This window comes from Protomyctophum bolini (assembly GCF_963924005.1).
Source record: "Protomyctophum bolini genome assembly, chromosome: 8".
NCBI classification, from domain to species: domain Eukaryota; kingdom Metazoa; phylum Chordata; class Actinopteri; order Myctophiformes; family Myctophidae; genus Protomyctophum; species Protomyctophum bolini.
In genome coordinates, this window is record NC_137869.1 from 18,289,034 (window position 1) to 18,305,563 (window position 16,530).

At 43.1% G+C, this 16,530-nt stretch overlaps 1 protein-coding gene across 7 annotated transcripts in view; it reads left to right on the plus strand.

The window, feature by feature from the left end:
* Positions 1-12,869, plus strand: part of lpp (LIM domain containing preferred translocation partner in lipoma) — a 163,322-nt gene extending 150,453 nt beyond the window's left edge. For all 7 annotated transcript variants that reach the window (XM_080770855.1, XM_080770857.1, XM_080770859.1 and 4 more), the window contains 3 exons: positions 2,094-2,272; positions 5,684-5,804; positions 7,803-12,869. In XM_080770855.1, coding sequence (XP_080626981.1) covers positions 2,094-2,272; positions 5,684-5,804; positions 7,803-7,931 — 429 coding nt within the window. In that variant the 3' untranslated portion in view covers positions 7,932-12,869. The remainder of the gene's footprint in view (positions 1-2,093; positions 2,273-5,683; positions 5,805-7,802) is intronic.
* Positions 12,870-16,530: the final 3,661 nt, after the last annotated feature.

The window sequence follows — 16,530 nt, forward strand, 5'->3', positions numbered from 1 at the left end:
CTCTCTCTCTCTCTCTCTCTCTCTCTCTCTCTCTCTCTGTGTCTCTCTCTCAGAGTCTCTCTCTCAGAAGGGGTAGAGAAGTGAGGCGAACCTCGAGGGTTCAATGCAGCAAGCTCATTAAAAGCTTTATTCCTTTTCCAGGATGGAGGAGGGTTGCGATACGGACATTGTTTATACACAAACGTTGCCCTGGGATTAATGTTTATTTCTATTACTGTTGGAAGGGGGTGGGGTGAATACAAAAATGGAGCTCGTCTCCTGCTTTTCATGAAATAATGCCACTGCTGGAGTGCTTTGAAGAAACAGCCCCATTATTTTATTTAAAGCCCTGCTTTTTTATTTATTTTGACTGTGGCTTTTTTTTTTCACCCCTCAAGTCATCAGCTGCTCCCATCGCATGCCTTCTCTCAGCAGCCAATCATGGCAGCACGGGCTGTGCACGGTGCACGCCATCCGAGGAGTTACAACATCTTGGAGGTGCACACTGTCGCGCAGCCTAGATTGCGTCATATCGCCCTACTCTCCACAGTCCACATGAAACGTGCATTGCCCAATTCGGGGCTCAAGGAACATGCTGCCATGATGTGCTAGTAGTGGACTACAAGAACAGAGCAAAAGACAACTACAGAAGAAGTGGGCAAGTTCGTTGCTATGGTGATGAGGAGGTCCACTCCATTTATATTTTTTGGTTGACACTCTAACCGCAATAACAATAAAACAACATGACTTTAGCAGACACCGTGTGCACTGCCCACCTCCAAGACCGCACAGACCGCAGGAAGCATGCTCAACTCTCTGAGCAGCACGTGGGGGGGGGGGGGGGGGGGTGCACAGCGCCGTGTTGCTACACACCCCAAGCTCTGTTTAGAAACATTGAGGCAGCTACAACGAGCAGCTGAACCGTGCTGTTCTCATCCTGGCCAGGCCTACAGAGAGAGAGAGAGAGAGAGAGAGGGAGAGAGAGATCAGAGGGATGCAGACATCCAGGAAATGCCTGGGCAGAACAGCCTGTGCTCCAGAGAGGCCCCTCAGCCCTGCCCTGCCTCCCACCCCACACACACACACACACTCACACACACACACACGTCCGTGTGCCACAGCCCCTCATTGATCAGCCCTCACATGATATATCCATCCCCCTGTAATTGCATTGCTGTTTAGAGAGGCAATCGTTATTTATGAAATATTGGAATAACAAATGGTGTCTCCCAGTAGATATTAAGAAGAGGGATGCCACAGATAAGTCAGAGGCAGACGGCAGCCACGACCCCCACCCCTGCCCCCACAACACGCACACACACGCGCACACACAAGCACGCACACACACAGATGCACACCCACCACCACCACCCCCAGTGGGCTGGCTGCCCGGTCGCCTGGCTGCAGAAAACCTGCAGTCATCACAAAGTGGAAGTATTTACTGCCCGCACTTGCACGTATTGGGAAGGCTGGGGGAGGAGGGGCAGTTGAAAAACGACCGGGTTTGTGTTTGAGGGAGCTGCTAATCAGATTCCTGGGGCTTCGGGGCCATCCGAGGACAGCCCTGCCAGAGCTGTTTAGTGTCGATTTATCTGCTGCATGCGCCCCACACGTGCCTCTTCAGGAAAACGGGTGGTTTCGGTCCTTGGATGCCGATTGGCTCAGGCTGCGAGCTGTTCAGTGACGATATTCACCTTTCACCATATACTCGTCTACCTCGTTTTAAACACTTAAGCCCTGTATACTCCGTTGACCGAGGTGCCCCAGAGGGCCATACAGATCAAATGATAGACACCACACACACACAGTTTAGTGTTCTGATGATGATTATTGTTAAGCATTTTGCCATGAACCCAAGTGTCCCTATTCTGAACATGATGAAATAGGAGAGCATTCTGCGAAAATAACCAGTCTACAAGCTCACTACACGTGGCAGCGACATGTTGTTGAAATCAATTGACAGTCCTCACTGACATACTGTAATTAGTACAATAATAGACAATTAAGTGTGTGTGTGTGTGTGTGTGTGTGTGTGTGTGTGTGTGTGTGTGTGTGTGTGTGTGTGTGTGTGTGTGTGTGTGTGTGTGTGTGTGTGTGTGTGTGTGTGTGTACAGAACACTTTGGAGAGCTGTACCATCTGCAGTAAGCCTATCATGGAGCGCATACTGCGGGCCACAGGAAAAGCCTACCACCCTCACTGCTTCACGTGCGTGGTGTGCCAGCGCAGCCTGGATGGCATCCCCTTCACTGTGGATGCTGCCAACCACATCCACTGCATCGAGGACTTCCACAAGTAAGGACCATTCTACACTTGATGTTTGGTGCGACAAAGACTATCTATTTTTAAAATGTTAGCCTTTATCCTTCCAAGATTTCATACATACATATATACAACACTGAATTTAAAGTGATATTGACCTTTTATAGAACCTTGCATAGCTGCATACCTTCCATTCCATAAAAATAAGTCCTTGAACATAAATTTATTAGGAAAGTTAATTTAGTGTATTCATCTTACCTTGTTATGGTGCAACTGCATGCCCAGAAAAGCAGACTAGGGTTCATATGGTTCACATCCTCTGTCACACACAGTGTTGTGTGTTTTCTCGTCATTGGGTTGTCTTGTCAAGCTAATCTATGCTAGCAAAACCGTAACAAAATAAAGTTTGTTTATTATTATGCCTAGCATAACAAAAATCCATACTGTACAGTACTGTAGTTCACAACAGTTAAAAGTTGTGACTTTGAGACCTGTTTCATCAAGAAATAAGAATGAATTATCTCTCCAGCACAGAAGGAGCAGATACAAATAATCGACAATATTTGTGCCACATTGGCCAGGTAACCTAAGTAAGTAAGCCTTGCCAAGCCATGAGGCCCATATGGCAGGAAATCTATCTCCTGTTTCTGTAGCATGAGGCAGCTTGATGTACAAGTACACCCCCTGGACATGATGTACAAGTACACCTCCTGGACATGATGTACAAGTACACCCCCGGAACATGACGCTTACAACAGTATGTCGCAGGGATTACCCCAACCCAGCCCTTGATGCTGAGTAGGGAATGCCAAGCAGGGAAGCACTGGGTCCCATTTTTTTTTCAGAGTCATTCATTGGTATGACCCTTTGATATTGAGTTCTATCAGTTTCATTTGAACTAGTTGGATAACTAGATAATGTATGCGCTTGTATAAAGTGAGTGGAAAATCGAGTGGCAAATCTAGTGGCAAAGTGAGTTTAATGTCATTTAATGCAATCAGATAGGACTTTTCTGTTTGGATGTATGGGCTGTCAAGGTGAGAAAGTAGTTTTTTTCCCACTCAGTAGGCGTTCTGCATTACTTCCTGGTATGATGATGATGTCACGTGCATACCCTCTATTAGAGAAACCTTTTATGTAGTACTGAACATGGTTACAGTTATTCTCCAGGAAGTATTGGATCCACGTCCTCTCAAGCCCAGTGGCCTTGTGAAATCCGGCTCTGCTGTGAAGTGACAGCATGTGCTGCGTGGATTGGGCAAACAAGTGCCTTACCAGAAGTGTTACCTTACCCAAAAGGGAAATGGAAGTAAACAGCTTGCTGTTAGTAAGCCCACAGCATTGCGGAGCAGTGCTGCCGTGGGCCGCTGTTTAATTTCCACATGACAAGTATGACCTCAACAATGCGGCCCTTTGTGTCGAGGAACAGCTGTGTTTGGCCATGTCGTTCTCACTGCTCTGGCTGTGGCATCCCGACGCCACAGCCCCCCCCCCCTCGCTTCCTGAATCTCAGCCACTTGCCAAGCCTGTTAGAAGTGTTGACATCGTCGTCTCCAGTCACCTGACCTGACCTGAAACCTCAGCACCGTTCTCATATCCCCTTTGACCCCATTGTTAGAGGAACCTGTTCCTGCTCAGGTGTTTCCCAAATGACTCCACCTGAAGGCATGAAAGCAAACGGCAAAATGCCACTGATGATATATTGCGGCGAGGCCGCCGTGCATTCCACTTGCATGACCGTTAAGCTGCTTCCTCAAATATTCCGCGTCAGGTGAAGCTTTTAGAACCAGGGCAAAGTTGAATAATCTACTGTAATAATCACATTATAATAATTGTTATTGTACACTACCATTCTGGGCGGGAGCCCCTTTTGGTGTTTTACGCCCTCAGGCATTTTTGGGTTCTGTACAGTATGTACAGTATTCAAAAATGTAAAATGTTTGATGCTGCTATATAAATATTTGAAGTTTTTCAGAAACCTTAGGTCAGGATTTAGAGGCGTTTTTAGAATCGGCCTCAGGCCTAAATGGGTTAAAGAGCGTTTACAAGATACTGAACAAGAGACCAAGCTCTCAAAATAAAGGATTTTGGCAGGGGATCAAATCTAATCAAATCTAATGGGAGCAGTAACAGTTTATAATTGCAAATCACAATGACTGACCAATAAAGTGCATTAAGAGTCATGGGGCCCTGGAAGAGATACCGTGGTTGTCTGTAGTGTAGGGTGACATAAAGGACCTTCCCTCAGAATGTCGAGGTGCATTCAGCCTTGCGAAGGTTTAATTAAAAGCTTGCTAATGCAGCTTGGGGCCAATCCAAGAGGAGCTTTGAATGTAATCGGTAAAATCTTAAAAAGTCTATCTGCAATTGCCCTGAAGACATTGGAAAGAGGCTAAAACAGGGCTAATAACTCTGTGCTGGCTATGACTTAAGTACTAGGGTTGTCCAGATCGGATCGGGTGATCGGAAATCGGGGCCGATCAAGTCATTTTCAAATGAACGGAATCAATAAATCGGAATCGGATCGGTAGCGAAAAAACGTGATCGGGACATCCCTAGTAAGTACTGTATGTATGTAAATTTACACATGAATAACATGTTGCCAGACACTTAAAAGATAAAAATGTCTTAAAGATATTAAAGTGTGTTTCTAAACAATTAGAAAGCAAGCCTGACTTGTTCACATTCAACTGTAGTTCCAGAAGGCATTTTAGAACTCATTTGTTTTTTTTCTGAACATAAAACATAGCATAGTCATTATACAGTGTATAAAATTGAACTCAAAACATTCACTCTCGCATGCATACTCGTGTGCACCCACGCGCGCACGTACGTACGTGCACACACACACACACACACACACACACACACACACACACACACACACACACACACACACACACACACACACACACACAGAAACCCCTCCCTCCCCCTCCCCATCCTATTCACAGAACAATCAACCCACAACACCTCAATTACAATATCACCGGGTCAGTAAGTCTTTCAGGTCTAATATTAGGTCTGTCCACATTGAAATTGTGCCCTCTTGGGTCTGATTAATCCTTGCCGATGACAGTTCCAGATAAGCAATATCCAGAAAGCTTCGCAGCCAATGTGTTTTTGAAATATCATGTGGGGGATTCCAGCGTTGGGCTATGATCTTTTTGGCTGCCGTAAGTCCAGCCAACCAGACCTTGCGTGTCTTTGCCGTAAGAGGTAACATAGAATCATCATTTAACAGGTGTACAAATGGATCCATCGGAAATTGCACCCCCAATAGATCTGTCAAAGTCCTTGTAACTCTTCCCCAAAACTCGTAGATCCCCGGACATTCATTTTAGAACTCATTTGGATTGAAAGAGACTACTTGTTTGTGTGCCACAGTTGCCGCAGTTTTTTTCTGAAGCTGAATTGATTTATTCTTTGTGGGGGCGGTTGCAGGAAGTTTGCCCCGCGTTGTTGCGTGTGTTCCGAGCCCATCATGCCGGCGCCGGGCCAAGAGGAGACGGTTCGTATCGTGGCACTCGACCGTGACTTCCACGTGCAGTGTTACCGCTGTGAGGTATGTACGGTGTGCGTTTGTGTGTGAAGTGTGGGATGTGTTGGTGTGATGTACATGCTGCACGCAAGTTGTGGAATGCAATGTCCTTTGCACATCTCTGCTATGTTCTACTAGACTAGAGCATATGGCAGGGTGTGAAAGGGATACATGAACTCAAGGTGTGTTTATTAATTCATCCCTCTTTACCTGCTCAAAATAGCTTCCATCTCCCCTCCGTCAAGTCCACAGGCTTGCATATGTAGCAACCAGCTACGGTCTGTCGCAGCAGTATGATAAAAAAATATTTTAGTTGAAATTTATTTATTATTTTCTTTTTTTTACCTTTATATGGACTGTCACTATAAGTCAAGGATTCACAGAGTTTTGTTTTCATTCCAAGTACAGAATTTTAATGTGTTATTCAGGTCCTGATCATGGCAGAATAAATTACAAATAATACAACTTACATAAAACCCTACATAACACAAAATAGCAAAATAAAAGCAATTGCACTTGCCCACTAACAACAAATTAACAATTCAAGACAAGCAAATGAATACCAATCCAGTCTATAACGTTCCAGTCAGGGGGGCAGTCAGACAGATATTTTGTGAAGCCACAAGGAAATCGGGATTTCCTGAAAGTTCATATAATGGCCTGTTGTGGCGCGAGTCAAAATAAAAACCAACGAAGAAGAAGGGGGGAAGTCCCGCCTCGTTGTCTGGGCCAGCCAATGGGCCAGCTGGGCCCAAACGGATCTAGAAAGATGGCGACTTCCATTGCAAGGACTGACAGGCTTCATTTTACGTTCATGTTAGACCCGGGGAACGCTTTGTCCATATTTTTTACAGTCTATGGTTCCAGTGCTGTTCCTCATTTACACCTGCTGGCTGGTGCTATCTTTTTGCACCTTATGTCCAACCGCATGTACAAAACTGCTACTGTTTTTTTCTTCCTGGTTTTATTTTTTTCCTTCTCTTTGCTCTCCCTCTGTCAGACGCCCTCCCCCTCCTTTACACCTGTGAACCTATGATGTGACAATACATTGTATTCTGATTCTGAAGATGTTAGGTGTGAGGTTAAAAGTTACACAACTAACCAATCATGTTGACATTGTGCTCATACTGTAGTGTACATGTTTCAGCAGCTTTAAAGGTCAGCTAAGAGCAGACGATACACCTGAAGTGTTCGATGAGAGAAGAAAACACATTAACATCAACAGATGGACTGTTTAATTATTTATTATTCTATTCTTCACGTATTTTTATGAACCCATATCTGGGACAGGTTATATCCAGGGCTTGCATAGACATACATTGTGCAGAGATAATTGTTTGTCCATGATGACTTGTTTGTTACTGTAGTAGAAACTGTAATTGCAATGTACTAAAATATACTGTACTGTACCATCATTTTCAGGTGTCCTGTCCACAGTCTTACTAATTCATACTTAATGTATAATAAATTATGGGAATGAATTTCCACACATAAGCTCCTTTCATTTGCGACATTTTGACCCAAAATGGCCTTCCCACCCCAGGCAAATACTACTACAATAAGTTACCCATTAATTATTACATGAATCAACATTAATTATCTAACGTATCAATCTGATTAAAAGAGAGAGAGAAAAAATTAAGAAAGAAACATTTCTCTGTGCACATGTGTGGAACTGTGGATGTGTGTGTGAAAATACATACTGTATAAACAAAAACACACACGTAAATAGGCACAAGCCCAGTGACATATACTTTATATACTGTACAGTCATGTGTGTGTGTGTGTGTATTGTGTCTTGGGAGTGAACTCATTTGACTGTGGTGTACAGTAACAGACTAGTGTACATGGTCCGTGCACCAAGGAGTAGCAGATCTACATATAGCTCACAATGCGACGCTGCTATTTTCGACTTTAGGGTTACGGTTGAAAATGACAAACATCAAACGGTATTCTAAAACGTTGATGTCCTCACAAGTATAGTTATTCAAATGTGTGTGCGTGTTTACGCGTGTCCAACAGGACTGTGGCTCCCTGCTGTCGGAGGGTGATAACCAGGGCTGCTATCCTCTGGACCGTCATGTCCTCTGCAAGAACTGCAATACCAGCCGCATCCAGGCCCTCAGTGCTAAGGTCACCACTGACCTCTGAACCAACCACCCCAACGCCCGGTCAACTCCACTGTGTCACCCCACACACACTCAGTACTCTCTCTCTCTCTCTGATAACCACACACACACACACCATGCTCTCCTCCTTTCACAGACTTCTATATACAGTATTTAGCTGCAATAACTAGAACCAGGCGATGTGCCCACGTATAGTATTGAGGGCGAGTTCGGTACAATCACGGCAAAAGGAGTCTGTGTGTTTTATGTATATTTACTGCGTTACTTTTGAAATCATACGTGGCATTTTCACCCAACCGTTCTGAGATGAAGCCAGTGCATCTGACCCATCAACACGGATGCATTCAGAACTGTAGCTTTTGCCGTATTTATATTAATGATTAGCAACAGTATATCGTTTGTAAAAAATGCAGTTAATGTTATTTTTCTGCAGCCACACTATACATTCCATATACATTTAGAAAATCTAGACAGTTCATGGTAAATAAGGAATATAAACGAGCGGGAACACACTGAAACTCATTCTATCATGAATTAACTCATTCTAATTCCTGATTTACACTTGGTTGCATGTCGTATAGTCAAGTGTATCTAGAATGGCAGTTCTACAAGCTCAACACATTTTAATGCGATTCTGTTGTTGACTGTTGAATGCAGTTCCCGTTCATATACAATTACATTACGCACCATACAGTTCATTCCAGTATAACCTTCTCTGCCAGGCACATTTTTTTCTGTTGTGTACAATGATAACATTCCAAACACAGGGATACGATAGCATTTTTTTTAGTGTACGAAAATGCTTTTATTTGTGACTTGGAACAGGTGAACAGTTTTTTTTGTTGTTGTTTTTTTCATTTAAGTGAACCCAGCTGGATAGATTAGCAATTTGGTCTTGTACCACTTTACATATTCCACATTGTTTTTCCACGTACCATTACATAGATTAGTTTATTGATTGTTTATTAATCCTAAAAGAGTTTCCCATCTCTTGCTGAGGACATACAGTAGGTATGAGATGGCTATGCAATTTCTTTTTATATTAATTGCATTGACACTTTATAGATAAAGATATGGAGAATTTTTATGAATTAGGAAATATTTAAACTGTACAGATTTGAACCTATGTGTCCTTAACGAACATTTAGTCAAAAGAAGTATCATGCTGTTGGTACTGGACTTTGTATGTGAATTTGTTTGTCACTGTATGTCAGGATCAGTTTTACCCATTGATACTCATCTTTTATGTTTGAATCTATATATACAGTATATTGTTTTTCATGTCCATTTTATAGAGTTGATGTGGAAAAGAAGGGACCATGCTGTGTTTCCCTCCAGAATGACATTGGTACATTTTTTGTTTGTTTGTTTATAATGTTATAATATTCTAGAACAGCGGAGGTCAATAAGGCTCATTAATGAGACTTATTAATTATTGATTGACTTATGAGCTTAAATGATACAGTACATAAGAGTACTTCTTTAGCCATATATTGGTCTTGTACAATCGTCACCTGACAAATGTACCTTATGTTGCTGGTTTCTTGTGCTTCATTGGATTGGCAAACGGAGACAAAGACTACATTAGATCTATTGTTTTATTTTGAATTGCATACTGTATTGTCTCGTTGAACAGTCTGTGCAGTTTGAGCTATCTACAGTACTATGCAAGTCTCCGTTGTTACGATCTCTTTGTTAGGAACACAACACCCAGTTGAAACCTTTGTCTATATGTTTTGAAATCATAGTGTTACCAAAGTAAGGGAGAACTGATGCATCTCTGCACTATTCTTCACTCTAATACTTTCTGTGCTACATGTTGTGGCCTTGCTTTCCAGTGCCATTTAAACTCGACTGAGTGTGATGGCAAGTAGAGTAGCTAATCTGCATACCAGTCCAATTACAGCAGTCATTTATCACGTCAGCCAAGGTAATGTTCTGAACAGGGTAACACTTTAATATGAGGTGTGCTAATAAGCCATTTATGAGGTATGAACTTAATAGTGATTTGACATTTAGACTTGTATTAAGGAGGGCACTCTTTGTCCCTTTGAAGCTGGAAAACTGTGCCACAGCAACAGATAATGCGGATCCGAATAAACAATAAACTTTAATTAATCCAGAAAAGTCTTTATTGTTACCAAAATTAGCATTCCAAAGGAGCCTTGTCTGCTCCTCAAGTCAACTTGTAAAAATATGTGGAGGTGAACAGGTGTGCTACCGACTGTCCGGATAATAGTTGTGTGATTTCCATGTCACTGACACCTTCAGTAGCATACTGTACACTGTGTGTAGACTGTAGAGGCAGACCGTCCCTTATTTCACTCCCCCGGCCGTCCCGCATGTGGGTGGAGCAGCCATAACAACACAGGCTTCCATTGTTTTCTTTACTGGCTAAATCAAAAGCCCTCACTTTGTCCAAGGCCTGAGCAAGCATTGTGTGTGGAGGTATGGTTTAGCCATGCACACACACACAGAAATAATAATATATAAATAAAAACGGCAGCGTCATAACTCATAAGATAATGGGGTATCAACTTGCTGAGGTGGACTTCATTAATGAAGACACCTTAAAGAGTCCACAACGTTTAGAAAAACAATCAAGAGATTCGTATTAGAGATATCTCAAGACTTTTAATCTTGTGGAATCCTTTTGATGCGTTGATGGCTTTTAATAAATATTTCTCCCCCAGCGTCCTCCATACAGTAAGTAGTTTATTTTCAGTTCTCCATTACCGTATTTACAAGTCATAGTGTCAAAAACAAAGTCACTTGGCTTACAAAAACAAACTAAATTGTTCCCCTTGAAATTTGATCAAGTGATCACTTACTGTAGCATGAGCATTTGAAAGTGGCTACTCACCAACTGCACTTTGAGACAGTGAGAGCACTTGTATCTCTGGCAAGGTTCCACAGCAACATGCCTTACATGGCAAACAGCACTTTTATCATATACAGTAGGCTTTGAATTCCATTGTTAGGTTGTCGAGTTCAACTGTTGCTGGGGAAATGGCTCATCCTACTGTCCTACTGAAATACAACTGTGCCAGTGCCACAAGCATTTGAGGCTAACATGAATTTATTTATTTCGTAAGTTTACAGTGCTGTATTTTACTTTTATTTTCGACAGATTTGACAATTCAAAATAATTCCAAGTTTTTCTTTTTTTCTTTTGGGTGAACAAATTTCGCTATTAAGCACAGCTACCAGGAGTTTACAAACTCTGAAGTTCAGATGGGTCAAGACGTAGGAAGTCACAATATCGGCTTCAGCTAGCCTCGTTCCCAGCCTTAATCATCTGCGAAGAGAAAAGCCTGGTCACAACCTAAGGCACAGAGTGCATAGCCGGAAGGTCAGGCCGGAACATCCGTCAGATGTATTTCCCCCGGATACAATATTTTCAGACTAATCACAACACTTGTTTCATACACAGAGAATGTAAACATGTCATTTCCTTGAGCGGTACTTGCGCCAAATTCCAGCAATGCACTCTACAGCGTAGGTCTTGCCCAGTGTGGTCTTCAGCAGCTTCAGACTGGTATCAGATGATATAGCATGACTACTTTTTAACATATCTTTTTTTAACACCTAGTGGGATATATAGAGATATTATATTATTCATATTTATGTATACTATATTTATATTTGTATGTATAAGTAGACATAGTATTGTACAGATGATGAGCTTCGGCTTGATGTTTGTTTGTCCAGAGAGTGGTGGGAAGGCATGGGAAGTTGGGAACAGAGCCAGGTCCATACAGCCCCTGGTCCATACAGCCCCTGGTCCCATTCATACTGTGGGGAAAGAGGCTGCTTTAGATCTTTGCCGCTACAAAGGACAACGAGAAACACTAGGAAATTACTTCCAAATAAAAGGAACACAACTGTAAAGTAAAACCCTAACTACAAGAAAGAACCCAGAAACAATAAAATGTCACTCACTACAAAATGTAACCACACAATAGGGAGACAGATTATGTCACTATTAGGACACAAATCTTTAGTCTTAGTCTTTAGTTTAGTTCAGTTGAGTCGGTTGGGCTGCTTGGGCATAATATAATTAAAAGATAATTAATTGTTGAGCAACGTTTCAAATATAAACAGTATAATCAGATCAAGCAAACTGTAATTAGTTATTTAGGATGTTTTATAAGGCCTTTAAAATCAAATGAATGTCTGCTAAATTATCCTCTGAATACCTCATCAGCACACCTTTGTCTAAAGTGTGATTCCGTTTGGTTCCATTGGGTCCATTGTTGGCGCTGTAGGCGGCTGAGAGTCGATTGATGCAGAAAGTGAATCTCCTACTTACAGTATTCATAAAGTATTGCCCATGTGATCAATGGACAGAATTAGTTCAAATGCATTCTTCATTTGAATGCTTTCTTTCTTTCTTTCTTTTTTCCTCCATTCCGATCAAAAGCTCAAGGCTTCTAGAAAGAATACTTTGTTAATGCATTATTCATTCATTTGTTGTATCTGTGTTGTCTTTATGTTGCCTACGTTTGCAAAGTGCCTCCGGACAACCGGCATTGAATCACTGTCTCATTGCTGCGTGTTTGGACATTATTTTGATGTGCCTCACAATGGATTTTGCCTTGTTTACCTTTGCCAAAGTAGACAAAGAGGATACCTCTGTTGCCTTGTGTAGGTTAATGCCCCCCAAAATGATCTGCCTCTGTGGTTGTCGTAGCTTAAAGCCTGATTTATTCTTAGTTTGTGCGTAGCAGTCACACACCGAAAATAGCATATCTACAAGCTCATGGCGCAATGCGTTGTGTGCAACACAGGCACACCACTAGGAATAAATGAGGCAAACGAGGGTGGTACATTTGGCCCTGTACTGTTTAAATCACACACCACACCTCAGCTCAGCTTGGCACTGATCATCTGATCTCTGTAAGCCAGGGGGGCATGGAGTTAATTGTTGGTTCTCCCATTTCCATCAATAAAAAGCTTTGCAATATTCCCTTGTCTGCCACTCTGTGTTCTGTCCTGGTACAGGTGTTCTATGTAAGGGAATATGAAAAGCATCCTTACTATGAGACCTAGCAGATCATGTCTGTGTGTGTGTGTGTGTGTGTGTGTGTGTGTGTGTGTGTGTGTCTGTGTGTCCCACCTTTGTGCCCATATATGGAGCTGAGTGATTTGTTTGTGATTGATGCAGTACACTCCATATTGTACGAGCTGCGTTCGCTTCCAGCATTTGCGCGTCTTACTGGTTATACTATAGCTACCCCCAGCCAAAGGTGAAAGTCTTGCATCCACTCCCCGGTTACCTCTTAACACTGGCCTTTGGCTGACCGCCCAGGTGATGCACTGCAACCAGCCGGTGACCTCCCTGGGCAGGGCTGTGTGCAGATCAAAGAGATCCTCATCGCCAGTCTTCATGCAGCACTTCCTGGTTGCTTTCAACAGTCCTATGAAAGCTCCTCTGTCTCGCCAGTGGTTGGCCCACGCTCACTCAGCATTACATCCCATCTCACACGCGGGGAATCCCTGCCGCTCCCCACGTCCTTAGGAGACCTGCAATCACCTGGTTAATAGAAAAAAACCTCCACTGTCAATACTGAGCGGAGTGAAAGCACATCTGGTACTTGTACAATGGTTTACTAGGTACAGTGCTCTGTCGCCCCTTGTTTTCCTAGCGCCATCAGCAAATGCACTCAGCCAATGAATTATGCTTACTGCTGCAATCAGCTTGATGGAATTGTTAGAATAATTTAAAGGCCGCCAAAAAGTCACCTTGCACGACCCCACCTGATTTAATCCTTTTCCATTTGTCATCTTCCCTAGCACGCTGCAACTCTGCAGTAAGTCACTGAGCATTGTGTTTCCTCTCCACATATTGCTAAATTGCAGACAATTGTTCAAGTCGCTCCGGTCCGAGTTCAAGTCGAGTCCCAAGTCGTTTGGTCCCAAGTCCAAGTCGAGTCCCAAGTCAGTCCAAACCCTCAGGTCCGAGTCCCAAGTCGAGTCCCAAGTAATTTGGTCCCAAGTCCAAGTCGAGTCCCAAGTCAATCCAACCCTCAGGTCCGAGTCCCAAGTCGAGTCCCAAGTCATTTGGTCCCAAGTCCAAGTCGAGTCCCAAGTCTTTCTGTTGTGGGCAAGTCAAGCCGAGTCACAAGTCGAGTCACAAGGTTGTGTCAAGTCTAGAATTTGAATTTTGTTATTTGTCATGTGACTTGTCATAATTATGAATTGATTACCCAGGACCGAATGGAAACAAGACAGCAAGGACTTTTTTCAGTGATCCCTTTTTGATCAGTGTTTGACTATGTACCCTATACCGATTACATTTCTGCCAATAAAGTATTCAATCAATGAATCAATAGATATTCCCCACTGTATTTCACTGTACTATGGCTCCCCCTAATGGCCGTTTTGTCCCTGTACGCTGGAGCAGAGGCAGTGCAATCTGCGCATGCTCACAACTGTCACTGTGTGCGTGTTGACACTAGTTTTACAGACACAACTTCACACTTAGTTAGTACATATGGAAATATGGAATATACAATTGGATCTGGGTGTCTTTCAGCAACACTAACTCAAAGGTAGGAAGCAACTTTTCAATCTACTGCAGCTGTGTGGTGAAAATAAAGGTTTTGCCTTAGTGTGCGAGTGGAGTTGCGCTGCACACCGATGCTGTATTCAAATACCGTATGCTCGGAAACAAAACAAGTCACAAGTCATCTTGTCTCGAGTCGAGTCGGGAGTCATTGGCTAGCAAGTCGGAGTCAAGTCTCAAGTCTCGTTGGTCTTTTACCTTCCAAGTCCGAGTCGAGTCGCAAGTCTTTACATTCAAACTAAGTCCGAGTCGAGTCGCAAGTCGTCAAATATGCGACTCGAGTCGAGTCACTATGACTCGAGTCCAATTGTCTGCTAAATTGAAACAACAATCAAAGATATAAAAGTGGAGAGAAAGTGATCCCTGTGGACAAGTGAGTGATCCCTGTGGACAAATCTAATACCAAATACCAAAAAGCCCATATATATTCTTTTTACGTTGACAATTAAGAAGCAGAGGCCTCTCGTTTTGATTGATTGATTGAAATCTTTATTAACAGTTTGCAGAATTACAGTACATTTCAAGCACAAACTCAATACAAAGACTGTTAACTGTGAGTGGACGACCCAATTAAGCCTTACACTTGTTTACAACAGGGTCCACATTGTTCAATTCATCAAAACATTTAGAGACAAACAAATAGACACTTCTATGTAGTTAAAGAACAGAACAGGAATTCATCATATAGGAAGCGAAAAGGGAAAAAAATATATATACAGTGAGGGGAACAGGGGGATAAAAGAAAACGAAAGACAGAGTGTAGGGCGCCTGCACACAACACCATGCGTTGATGCCATGTACGTGTGCATATGTGCAGGCACCCAACACCACGTCCATACAAAAACATAGTACAATCCATAGTACAAAGACAGAGTGTAGGGCGCCTGCACACAACACCATGCGTTGATGCCATGTGTGCATATGTGCAGGCACCCAACACCACGTCCATACAAAAACATAGTACAATCCAGATAAAAATTCAGCTTTTACAGAGGCCAGTTTCGAATTGCAGCCATCCGTAGGTGCCCTTTGAGAGCAGTTTTGAAGGAGCCAAGGGATTCACATGTCTTAATGACTGTTGGTAGGGCGTTCCACATTTTGGTCGCATAGGAGCGAAAATAATTTAGTCCCTTGTTTGTGCCGAATCTGGGTTGTACATGGTTTGTTGCACTCCCTCTGGTGTTGTGGGTGTGGACTTCGTTTACATTAAGGAAGTATTTAGACAGGTACATGGGTATCTTGGTGGTGTATCTAATCTTGTGGACCAGACCCATTGCAAGATGCTGTACTCTGTCGTCGACCCTAAGCCATCCCAGCCTGTCAAAGTGGGCAGGGGTGAGGTGGGTTCGGGGGGTGAGGCCAAGTAGGAGCCTGACCAGTTTGTTTTGGGAGGTCTGGAGCCTTGTTTTAAGGGCCTTTGAGGTGCTGTGGTACCAGGAGGTGGATGCATAGTCAAAGAAACCTTGTACAAGGGCTCCTGTTAAGGTCTTCAAGGTGTTTTTGTCGACCAGTGAGGAGATCCTGTAGAGGAATCTTGTTCTTTGATTGACTTTTTTGATTACGTTGGTGGCCATCTTATCACCGGAAAGATTGGCCTCCAGGATGGAACCTAGGTAGGTAATTTGATCCTTCCGTGTGATAATATCATCACCAACTCTAACCAAGAAGCCATCTGCCTTTTTGAGATTACTATTTGATCCGAAGAGAATGGATTCAGTTTTTCCCAGGTGTAAGGATAGTTTGTTATCAGCGAGCCAGGTGCAGATTCTACCGAGTTCAGAGCTGAGGGTCTTTTCAACCTGCAGTTTGTTCCTGTCCGAGACCAGCAGTGCTGAGTCGTCTGCGAACAGGAACAAGTTGCAGTCACAAGCTGAAGTCATGTCGTTTACATATATTAGGAACAGTAAAGGCCCTAGTATGCTTCCTTGTGGGACGCCACAGCTCACTGGGAGGGGGGGGGACAGTGTTCCGTTCACTTCCACCATCTGTTCTCTCCCCTCCAGGTAGGATTGCATCCAGCTCACTGATGTGCTATCAAAACCAATAGCTTTAA